Source organism: Carassius gibelio, chromosome B25, assembly GCF_023724105.1.
Source record: "Carassius gibelio isolate Cgi1373 ecotype wild population from Czech Republic chromosome B25, carGib1.2-hapl.c, whole genome shotgun sequence".
Taxonomy (NCBI): Eukaryota; Metazoa; Chordata; class Actinopteri; order Cypriniformes; family Cyprinidae; genus Carassius; species Carassius gibelio.
Window position 1 is genome coordinate 13,494,928 of NC_068420.1, and position 12,584 is coordinate 13,507,511.

The following is a 12,584-nucleotide window of genomic DNA, read 5'->3' on the forward strand; positions in this document are numbered from 1 at the left end:
ACACAAACAAACAGAAATGTCAAGCAATGAAACATAACTATGGCTGAATAGGCTTATATATAAACTGTTTCAGGTTTTGTTTTCCGCACTTACTTATTAGCGACCAGTCTCATGACAGTCCAGTCTTTGGGGAACATGTCCGGTCGGATAAGTATTCTGAAGACAGTGAATAACTGCAGGAGGAAACTCTGGAAATGCAGATTGTAAAGTTAGACAAAAGCAATCACTATTAGCACTTTTATCAAAAGCAATCACTATTAGCACTTTTATCAAATGCTCTCACCGTTAGTTCTTCTTTAGAGGGAAATCTGCTGAGAAGCTGCTGGTATTCTTTATCTTTCAACTGCCGCAGCAATGTGAGCAAACAGGCAACAAATTCACCCTGAAACACACACATTATTGTTATTCAATTTACTGAAATACTTTCCCTGAAGTAAAAATCAAAGATCATGAGAAAAGGTCACACGTACTGTAACATCCTGGTACTGCAGGCGCAGCGATGTGGCGGCAGGCTGAGGCCGGTTGGTCACTTCCAGAACAGTTTTGAGTAACACTCCAGACAGACTCTCCATGACCAGATTGACCTCCTCGGACACACCACACTCCTGCAGAGACAGACACAGACATCTGACTTGATTCAAATGGATTAATACATTTCATATATTTTAAATATGTGTTGATCAAATTAAATAACAATTAATCACATATATACATATTTACAAAGAAAAGCCCCATCACATCATTGCAGTAAAGGAGAAAATATTAAATAAACATCAGTTTCAGGTTAAAATATTTGAACGCACCAAATTCCCTTAGGGTTAAATTTAAATACAGGTCAGGAAGTCAAAATTAATAAGCCCGAACATTTTTCTTTACACAATAAGCAAATAAAATTGGTACCAAATCTCACCAGCAATCCTAATCAGGAAAAAGTTAAATAAATAAATGAATAAAAGGTTTCAGTGTAAGACTGACCGTGGCGGCTGTGTTGAGCGTCAGCATGCTGGTGAGGATATTGGCACACAGCACCAGCTCCCTCTGCTCCTGCAGGTGTGTGTGCAGCAGACGCAGCACTACAGGTAACAGCACACACCTCGACTCTGACAACACACACATACAAGAATCAAAAAGCATCTAACCCTATGAAGCCTACTGTATCGTATTTGATATGCAGATATCTAAGGCCTTTGAAGGATTACCATCAACAAAACATTGCTGATTCCAACAAGCCTTCTGTCTGATTGACAATTTATACTTTTCAGCCAGATAAAGACCTTTACATTTAAATGTAAAATGTTATGATCTTTCTGTTGTGAAATCTTTACTGATTTTGATAAAGTAAAAGCAAGAGTACCTTTACTGGACTGGAGTAAGTTGGGTTTGTTTGACAGTTTTTAGAAAAATCATGGTAAAAGGTCTATCGAATATGACACACTCAGGCTTTTAAAGAACGTTTATCTATTCATCTCTCAACCCTCATTTGTATTGCACTGCTTTATAAGTTTTACCTCCATAATAAGAACTACACAGCTTTAATCATTAAATACTATCTTACGAATACATATTATTGAGAGTATCAACTACACTAGATTGCGTATGTATTTTCAGTTTAGTATTTTCTGTATGTATTTTCAGTTTAGACCACTGAATAAAAAATATCAAACTATATAAGCCATAAAAGCCTGATGTATCTATGATATAAAACATTGATTGTTTTAGGCCTGTCAAAGTCTGACACGGTTGATCCAATGATGTCACATGGACTATTTTAATGATGTCTTTACGACCGTTCTGGACCTTTAACATGTCAGTTGCATTGCTGTGTATGGAGGGTCAGAAAGCTCTCGGATTTCATTACAAATATCTTAAACTGTGCTCCGAAGATGAACGAAGGTCTTATGGGTTTGGAACAGAATTTTCATTTTTGGGTGAACTGTCCCTTTAAATAGCAAAGGCACAATGTACGCTAGCATTTAGATGGCCTCTAATAAACCTAGACTTGATTTTACAATGTTACTAGCAATAATGATTCACTTTTAATTACTTTAAAACAGAAAACTGTGTGAGATCCTTTACCGGGGTTGACATAAAGTGGACTCTCCACGGTCTTGGCCATGCACTGCAGTTTGACGGCCTGTAGAGGGCAGTCCGTGTGTGTGAGGGCAGGCAGGCTGCTCAGCGTGTCGCGGGCCAGATTTGCCACCTCTCTCATGCTGAAGATCTTTAGCAGCTCGCAGCACACAGTCGGGAACGATCTCAGGAACACGGCCTGCGAAAATGCCAGTGAACGTTATTTCAATACAAAAAAAACCTCATTAGTTGGAACCCTAGCGATAAAGTTGAATACAACATGTAACATGCTGCAGAATGTGTGTGGTTTGTGCATTTGTGTCACTGAAATGCTATCATCTTCCTCCAAACGCACTTTCACTTTGATTTAGTGGGAAAATATTCCTCTGGCACGGTAGGGGATGTCAAACAACAGATTGCAGTTCGCACACACACAAATATCGCGATGACAAATCTGGCACAGCTCCAGTCGCCTGCATGTGCTTCGGATTATGCCGTGGCGTCCAAAGACGCTTTGTTTTCTTGGCCGTGTTAATTGAAATCTGCTCTCTTGCTGGGCCGCCGTAACAAGAACAGACCTATGTGAGAGCGAATGTGCGAATGTGTGCGCACCAAAAGCAATCTCGGAGAGAACGGAGCCCGTCGGACACACATGGCCCAGTTGACTCGGAGCTCGGCGGGCCGTGACAGTGTGTGGCGGGCTTTTAGCACGCGTCTCTGTTTGTGTAGATCAAGACTGGCTTAACTCTCCATAGGCTGACTGAGCTTTGAACACTGATATGCTGGCAGAACAAATCTGGGTGGGGCTGAAAAAGAAGTACTGTATTCAATAAACACTGCTAACCTGTGTTTTCATAGTGTATTTGTTTGGCTATAATTGAGTGACAGATTCCAGGAAATGTTATTACAAATATAGTAAAACTGACTGGTGGGAACAGTGCAGATTATCAAAATGGTTCTTAATCCAATTTCTTTACAAATCTTTACGAAATCTATGTTGGAAATTATAAATAATAATGATTTCTGTTGGTCCAATTACAAAAATTCACTGACTAATAATGCTAAAATGAGAAACAATCATAATTTAATCATAATCTATGACTACACATAATCTAATGCAGCATCTGTTTTTAATGGAAAAAATCTATTACTATTTATATTATATACTATTTCCTTCCTAAAAAAATATGTATTGTGATCCGCTTAATTTTAAACATACTTAAATTAAATAAATATATATATTTGTTGTTATTGTAAGGTATTATGGCTTCAAAACTTTTAAATTCAATATAAACATTTCTGAAAAAAAAAAAACAAAAAATATATATATATATATATATATATATATATATATATAAATATATATATTTATATATATAAACTATAAACTATATATATATATATATATACATATATACACACACACACACACACACACACACACACATATTTATCAAATATATAGATTTGTTTGGTTATATATATACACACACACACACACACACACACACACAGTAAGCATATTTATATTGTTATATTTAAAAAAAAAAACTAATTCAAATGCTGTTCTTTTAGACTTCAAGGACCATGTGACACTCAAGGCTGGAGTAACAGCTGCTGAAAATTCAGCTTTGCATCACCGAAATAATATACATTTTAAAATGCATTCAAAAGAGACTTTTATATTGGAACAATTTTTCACAGTATTACTGTTTTTATTGTATTTCTTATTAAATAGAAGCTTTGGTGAGAACTTACGAGAGGACTTACGAACCCCAAACTTTTGAAAAGCAGTGTAAGATATGTTTAATTTGATTTTAGATGGGAGGCGGGTGACCACTTCAGATTGTAAAAATGCAGTTGTATCCTGGTGTAGTGCTAGAACATTGCTTTCTCATCAGTCAGTACAGTACACATTTTTAAATCTACAGGCTTGTGTGTGTGTCTCACCTGTGTGTGTGTGATGGGACTGATGCCTTTACTCTCATGTGACAGGAACAGGTGGATAGATTTGAACAGTTCGTGAACAGAGCAGCGAAATTCCTCCTCGTTCTGGCCTCCGGTGGCCGCCGCGTACAGACGCCTGGACTGCACAATGTACTTAAACAAGTACTCAGATGCCTGTTAATATAATTAACATGTTCCATATAATGGCATTCATAAACTGTTTGTTTAAATTGGAAGGAAGGAAGCAAGGAAGGAAAGTCAAACCTGGAGACATTGTGTGAAGTGCATTTTCCTTTTTTAAATATTTCAATTAGAAAGAGCAAAAACACCAAAAGATGAATGGCACACATTGTGCGCAAAGAGGTTTGAAGGGTTCAAGGTAAAAAAGTGTAAACTGCTTTCAAATAACACCTTTGAAGGGGGTAAACGCCGTGTGGATGCATTTGGAGAATGAGCCTGGCGGTCCCATGGCAGGTCATGAAAGCAGAACGGGCAAAGGAACAAAAGAAAAGACCAAACGCTTATAGCTTAATTGCATGATGGGTAAGAAAAGAACTTCTCTGGGGGAGAGAGAGGCTGGAGCGGTAGAACAGATGCATCAAGGGCATTCATAGCTGCTGGGGAGGAAGCTCAGAAGATCAGCAGGGGGTGAGGTTTAACCCCGACATGACTGGCCGACTGAGAGAGACTGGGTGCATATGTTTCCTCATAGATTTGCATACATACTGTAACATATATCCTGAATGAAGCATAATATGTTGGTGTTCTCACCTTCAAAACCTGCTGGATCTGTTCCTGGTGCTCGGCATCAATGATACGATCCACATACCACTTCAACACACGGATCAGATCCCTGCAGACACAAGCCGTGAACATCAGACATCAAGAGCAATGTTTGTTTAATGCTATGGATTTATGTGTGAATGCTGTACGTTTCTGCTTGTCCTGCAGGGAAAATGCATCATATCACAAATTATCCATAGGCAGCACTCAAGATTTTATGGATCACCTAAAAAAACATCTGCAGGTAAAAGAAAAATTCATGGGAAAATGTTTGCATGCTCAAGTTGCACCTTTACGTTTTTCTTTTTTTTTTCTTCTTTTTTTCACTATTTTATATTTTAGTTATTCATTTAGTTTTAATGGAGAATAAAGGTTTACACTCCTGTTCAAAAGCCTGAGGTCAGTTCAATATTTCTATACATGAAATATAAATGTATAAATGTATTAAATGGCTTTCTCAGTGAATATTGGTATATGTGATTAATCGTAATTTAATTTGATTATCTGACATATTTACATTATATTACATTATATTACATCAGCATCATTATTCCAGTCCTCAGTGTCACAAGATCCTTCAGAAATTATTTTAATATGCTGATTTGTTGATCAAGAAACATTTGTTTTGCTAGTTATTATTTTTGTGCAAACCATGATAAAATAAAAAAAGAAAACATTTATTTGAAATGACTTAACTGTCACTATTTACCTTAGTATTACAATTATTAATAAAAAAAATCTTACAGACCCTCAAACTTTTGAATGGTATAGTGTATTTTGTTTGATATTGCTAGTTTTTTTTTTACACGGCTAGTTTTTGTCTTTTCAATATTATTAATGTATTAAGAATTAACAATTAAATCCTTGATATTAGTTGTTCAGTGCCCAAATCTAAAGCTATTCCCAATATCAGATTTGTAAATATAGATGTTATTCTGACCAAGCAATATGTCCTACTCAAGTATATAAATTAAATCTAACTTTACAGTATATCTTAAATTTGCTCCATGCCGTTAACAGGTTTTGTAAGGTTTTGAAACTGATCAACAGAATCAGCGGGCACTGACAGGTTAAATGCTTTTACACGACCTATAAGGTCCTCCAGTTTATCCCATAAGGGAACTTAAACACTCAAGCAATGAAACATTTGAGATGTTAAGTGATGGTGATCATGAATCAATGGCGTTAAGAGTCTTCATGAATACTTGATCAGGACACTTTATAAACAGACTCTGGATGTTCTGGATTAATGGTATCTGTTGCCAATCAAAACTCACAGAAGGACTGTGCTTCTGTGGATGGTGTGTACACTAGGTCAAAATCTTGGAAAGCCTGAGAAAAAGATTGAGGCTAGTTTCCTTTTGGTTAAACTTTTGTGTTTTTTTTTTTTTTTGTGTATTGCTTAATTTATAAAGTGAGATGTTGTGATTAATCACGAATGAAAAATAATTGGAGGAAAACTGGGTCTTTTATGAGGCTCTTGTTGATTTTGGAAGCCCAGGAGAGTAATTTGGCCATAAGGAGGAAAATGTTAACATTCCCAGCATGGGATTACAATTAATGTTAACCACGGCGTAATACCAGCTCTCCTTCCCCCTAAAGATTTTATTTAAAATCCAATTAGATCTTAATTAAACACGCTGTAGGACCTCACTAATTTTAAGATCTGTTGAGATTTTGCTAAAATCAACTGCCTTGAAAATATTACAGAGTACAAAAATATTAACCAGGAACTGTACCTTTTTCATATGATTTATTCTATTTATTTTTACAAAGATCTGACTGTTAATATGAATATATTTGCTGAACTACACAGGCCTCAATTCTGTTTGATTAGACCCAATTTTGTTTAGTTCAGTTGTATTCTGTTTTGTTCAGAAATGTTCAATTCAGTTTTTCTGTTCTTTTCTGTATAAGTTAATCTTGGTTCAGTTCAGTTTGTTTAGCTCAGTATGTTCTGTTCTGTCGATTCAATTCAATTCAATTCAATTCAATTCAAAGTGACTCAAATCAGTTCAGTACAGTTTTTTTCTGTTCTGTTTTGCTTTTAATAGAATTTGTTTATCTTTGTTCAGCTAGAAACAACTCAACTGGATTTCATTTTGTTTGATTAAGTTTAGCTTGGTTTAAATCAGTTCAGCTCATTTTTGTTTAGTTTCGGTGAGTTCTGTTCAGTGAGTTCTTTAAATCTGTTTACATTTGATTCAATTTGATTCAGTGCAATTACTTAAGGTTTAGTTCAGTATTTTTGTTCTGTTCTGTTTAGAACATGATTACATTTTCTTTAATTCAGCTTTGTCCAGATAAGTTCATTTCAGTTAAACTCTGTTCAGTTAAATATGTTTGTTCTATCAATTCAAATCTGTTCAGTTAGAAAAGATTCACTTTTTCACCTATATTGTACTATAAATGACATAATACAGACCTCTTATTTTACACTACTTAAATAGTGTTGCAAATGTGAGAGCTACTATGTGACTTTAATGGTTTATTCACCAGTGATAACAGCAGTAAATAATCTGCCAACATCATCAGCTACATTTACTTCAGAGACTTTAGGAATATTGACACACAGATTGAACCCAGTGGCTCAGTTTTTTCACTACCCTGAGAAAAACAGGCCCTCATCACCACAGTATCCATCCTGACTGCAGATTAACCTTGGTGTGTCTTTGAGCATGCTGGGAGAAACAGTGCGCTGTGTGAAGATGTGTGTGTGTGAATGGATACAAAGCAAATAACATTAAACTGAATATAGGCTGTAAAAAAAAGAAATCCACACATCAGCCGAGATTTTTTTAGCTCTTTTGAAACACGATAGTTTGAAATAATATGTAAACCTACTCTTGACAAGCACAATGCAAAAATAATAACATAAAATAAAAAAAAAGATTAATTAAAAATAAAATTAAAAAGTTTGAATTTAGAAATCTTACAGCATCATAACAACTGTAAACACACTTAATACAAATAATGCAAAATAAAATAAAATAATGTGAATTTAGCCATCACAACATTATAACAAATGTAAACACACTTAATGCACATAATGCAAAATAAAATAAAGGCATCACAAAAACAAATCAAATTAAACTAAACTAAACTAAACAAAATAAAAAATAAATAAATAAATAAATAAATAAGACAAAATGAAAAAGAAAAAGAGGGAGTGAGAACAGAGACCGACACAGACCAAGATGGGGTGGGGCAGAAAAATGGGACATTATTAAGGGACTGGGTGGCGAGAACAGTGCGAGAGTGAGGGTTTTGCAAAAGGCCCACATCCACCTCAACTCTGACATGATGCTCCACACCTCAGTGCGTTACAGAAGAGAAACCACATCACTGCCCACACACAACAACACAACCACACGCCTCATTACTGACAGACAGCACGGCCAGAACACCACCCACACACACATACAGAACACAGCCAAACATGACAGGGAAAGAGAGAGACAGAAAGCAGAAGGTTCAGAAGAAAAACAGAGAGCAGGGGATAAAACAAAAAACACCTGGAGGAAAAGAAGGACAAAGAACAACAAAAAGTCAAAAGAGGACTTTTGAGGAGCATCAATCTATTGAATTATACTTGTGATCTGAAACACTATCTGACAATGCACATTACCTTCCTGACCACACATACAGTGCAAAAACTGCATTGTCAGTAAAATGAAACAGGATATGACAGATGAAAGCAAGACTACGCTGTGCTTTGCATCTCCCTCTGCACTGACAGGACCTAGAAACTCTTAAGCCCCTTTCACACTGCGATTCTGGCAAATACACGGGTAAAGTGTTCCGGCAATTGTTCCCGGGTCACTAGATTTTGCACTTTCACACTGCCAGTGATTACCCGGGTTATGTGCGTGCTTTTCACACACAACCCGTAAAGGTCCCATAACGACACGTGGCATCAGGGCGTGATGTGTAATGTACGAGTCTAAAACGCTAGGCACGTTATACTTTCACTGAAGCAAGCGAACGATCTCGGCATCAGTGCGGAAATTGAGGAACTAACTCATCTCTGCTTCATTACAGTTTGCACATATTTTTTTTGTCGCAAACATTGATCTTCCTTCAAAACAGCGGGTAAAAGAGTCGTGCGATAACGTGCGTCATCACTACGACACGGCATTAGATCTGGCTTTTGTTCACACAGCGCTCGTCCCGGGATTGAACCCGGCAATGTTACTAGGTCCCCGACCCGGGTTCAATGCCGGAATCAATCCTGGGACGTGTTTGCTTTCACACAGAAGGCGACCCGGCAATGTTCCGGCAATTTGCTGGGTCCGGCGTGCAGTGTGAAAGGGGCTTTACAGTATACAACATCTGGAGCTCAACATAAAACACCGTTTATCTTTCTACGATACCAAACACTACTCTCCCAAAAGCATGACATGCAATTTCAGATGAACACCATAGGATTTTCTGAGTGTTTCAAAACTCATAAAATTCTCTGATGATTTTTACATGTGTAGAATGTATACTAGGGCTGGGATTGCTAGATCTCCCGATTCTATATTGCGATATTTAGTTTTGATTTCTATAGCAATTTAAGTATATACGCAATTTGTATAAATGCAATTTGGCTCTCGATGACCAAGATGTTAATTTTTGTTTAAATATTTATTTATTTATTTATATATAAAAAAGGTGTAATTATTATTTAACCAATGCTAACAACTCACTTAATAGCTTCAAAAATACAAATTGAAAACACAGAAAAAGTGTGGTTTCATTCAAAAGGCTTAAAGGTCCCGTTTTTCGTGCCTTTTTGAAGCTTTGATTGTGTTTACAGTGTGCAATATAACATGTGTATCTGTATACCACTGTTTTCACTTTCATAAAAACGGGCTGATGACTTCCTTGTTTTATGAAGTCCCTCCTTCAGAAATACATAACGAGTTCTGATTGTGCGAGCGGTTCCTGTGTTGTGATTCGACACCAGCTTTAGCGCACACTAGAGCTGTAGTCAAGTCCAGCTTTGTCGAGTCCAAGTCAAGTCCAAGTCCAGGACTAGTCGAGACCGAGTCAAGACCGAGTCCAAAGAGGTTCAAGTCCAAGTCAAGTCCAAGTCCAAAAGTTTCGAGTCCAAGTCCAAGACCGAGTCCAAATGAAAGAAAAAAGGGTCCTCTTCAAGACCACATACTTAACTACTGATAATGTTTGTGATGCGAGAGAAAGCATATCTCCTATTCTAAGAAAATCATTTTACATTATTATTTGTAATGATCAAAAAGCATGTGCAAAGTAAAAACTCTGTAGGACAGGGGTCTCCAAACTACATCCTGGATGGCCAATGTCCTGAAAAGTTTAGCTCCAACTGGCCTTAAAACACCTGGAAGATTAGTGTGTCTAGTAAGAGCTTGATTAGGTTCAAGTGTGTATAATTAGGGTTAAAGCTAACAGGGGCGTTAAACAAGATCCCGTGCCCTATGCATAGGGAGTCCTGATGGGCCCCCATGCCCCCCACCCATGAAAATATCCAGGTAAAAAATATATATTTCAGATTCATACTTTTCAAGGGCCCTCTCTTCCTTTGGGGCCCTGGTAATGAGTACTGGTTTTACCCCCAGTCCGACCCTGGGAGCTAAACTTGGATAAACAAACAAAGTTTGGAACTGTAAGGTCAAATAATTTTTATGTACTTTATTTTTTGTTGACATTATATCTGTGGTCAAAAATGTATATGTCTATGCCTAATTGGCACAGTGCACAGACACACGCAAAGCTCGGAATATGACAAATGCGCGCAGCAAGGCTAGAATGGATACGTTTGGCTTTTCTGGACATGCGCACATAAATACAGCGAAATTTTTGTCATACTGTATGAGTGCTTGCATAGACTAGTCGAGCTCTGTCGGAAACAATCGACTACTCCAGCATGCATTAACCATAATGCATACAGTGTTTGCAAGTACGACGTGAATTTTAGAATTACAATATTGCGTGGAGCTGTTACTATATGACCTTATCTATGTTGCATGTAAAAATAAAATATGTAATAATTAGGGTTGTGCCTGAAGCCGAATATCTTATTCGGAATGGCAAGGTTAATGGCTTAAAAAACGAATAACGCTCAAGGAATAATTCTGCCTGAATACTCGGCTAAAGCTGACAGAGTCTGGTGTTTGCTAGATAACAGGTGAGCCGGGGAATCAGCGCCATAAGTGAATGAATGTAAACTTTATGAGTGAAAAGAGAGCAAATCAAACACCGCATTGTTGTCGCCTCTGTGCATCTCTCAGAAATCAGAGCGTTGCAAGAGTAATTTTACCTTTAATAATAGCCTACATCATAGCTACACGTTATATTATTTGTATATATTTAAAAGGCAAATATTGAAAGCTTAGGCTACCATGATACGAATGAATGGAATAAGCACAGTGCGCTCACCAATCAAACAGCCGCGCTGCGCGTCTCAGTCTCTCAAAAACCAAACCAGTTCTCTCTCAAGAGTAGGCTAATAATCAGCTTAGATACGGATACATTGTCTACTTGTCCTACATGTTTGCATATTTACCTTTTGCTGGTTTGCGCGGCACACACACATCTGTTTAGTGAAGTTCATTAAAATTAAGACTCGCTCAAAGTGTTCTACGTAATGAAAATGTGTGCATTGAATGGATTCAGTCGTGTTCAAATGATCACTAAACGTTTGTAATGACATCTCTCTGCTTGCATGATAAATATTATTTTAGAAATTAATAATTATTTCAGTTTAACACGACATACTTGTTCAGTGATAACTACGAAAAAATATATAAAACGTCATAACAGTCTTATCAAGTAACTGTACGATGTTGTATCCGAATGCAGATAGGAAACATTTTGTCATTGTTACAGATACAAATACTGGCTGTTACATGAAAATTTAAATATGTAATGTCATAATTATAAAGTTTTTAAAATTTACATATGTAATTGTTGCATAAGGCTATACATTAATACGCGTTTATTGATTAAAAAGAAAAGGCTATCTAGGTGTAGACGTAAATAAAACACAATCTAACAGGTAGAAAATTAAATTAGAAACATCTAAACTTTTCAGGTCGCAGTAAGTGCACCGCTGGTCATGCACATCCTTTCCCGGAACAATACTGAAAGCTAAGGCAAGATGGAGAAACAGATGATCATAGTTGTACAATAGCCATTTTTTTAATGAATCTATTAGCAGAGCTACTGCAAGTGATTTTAAGTGCTGGAATTCCATTTATTCTTTGCTGAAACTTCTGCGTCATCATGGAGAGCGGGTCATGGTTGCCCAGCAACAGCAGACGCCAATGGAGCGCAAGCGCAGGCTACAGAGTGCTTTGGAAATAAGGAGAGCGGCGCACCTGACGTTTTCCACACGTTTTCAGTCGCGACATCATGCAAATGTGGTTTTGTTTTGAAGGAGAATTTTTTTATTTTTATTTTTTGCTGGACTCGGTCGAGACCAACTAGAAGACTTGGCGAGTCCAATGGCCAAGTCCGAGACAAGTCCGAGTGCAAATTCAACGAGTCCGAGACAAGTCCGAGACGACAGAAAAATGTCTCGAGTCTGGACTCGAGTCCAAGACCGGACTCGAGTACTACAGCCCTAGCGCACACTGCCCTCCTGGAAACGCGATTGGGCTAGTTTTAGACTAGTTTTGAGAAGCAAGTGGGCAGGATTTGTTTTGTTTTACATGTGGATTATAATTTTCGGGAACCGAGTTAAGCATAAATTGTAACCATTGATCTCTAAGTACAGCGTCCCTGGGAAGGCCAAACAAAGGTGATTGGACTCCGAGATGCAA

The 12,584-nt window shown here is 37.2% G+C and overlaps 1 protein-coding gene across 1 annotated transcript in view; it reads right to left on the minus strand.

Moving 5' to 3' along the window:
- The window catches only part of dock4 (dedicator of cytokinesis 4), a 71,273-nt gene that overhangs the window by 18,097 nt on the left and 40,592 nt on the right, over nt 1-12,584 (minus strand). The window contains exons 21-27 of the mRNA XM_052597310.1: nt 4,789-4,870; nt 4,021-4,191; nt 2,077-2,269; nt 976-1,100; nt 471-605; nt 284-382; nt 94-188 (exon numbers count right to left, since the gene is read on the minus strand). Of these exons, the coding sequence (XP_052453270.1) occupies nt 94-188; nt 284-382; nt 471-605; nt 976-1,100; nt 2,077-2,269; nt 4,021-4,191; nt 4,789-4,870 (900 nt within the window). The remainder of the gene's footprint in view (nt 1-93; nt 189-283; nt 383-470; nt 606-975; nt 1,101-2,076; nt 2,270-4,020; nt 4,192-4,788; nt 4,871-12,584) is intronic.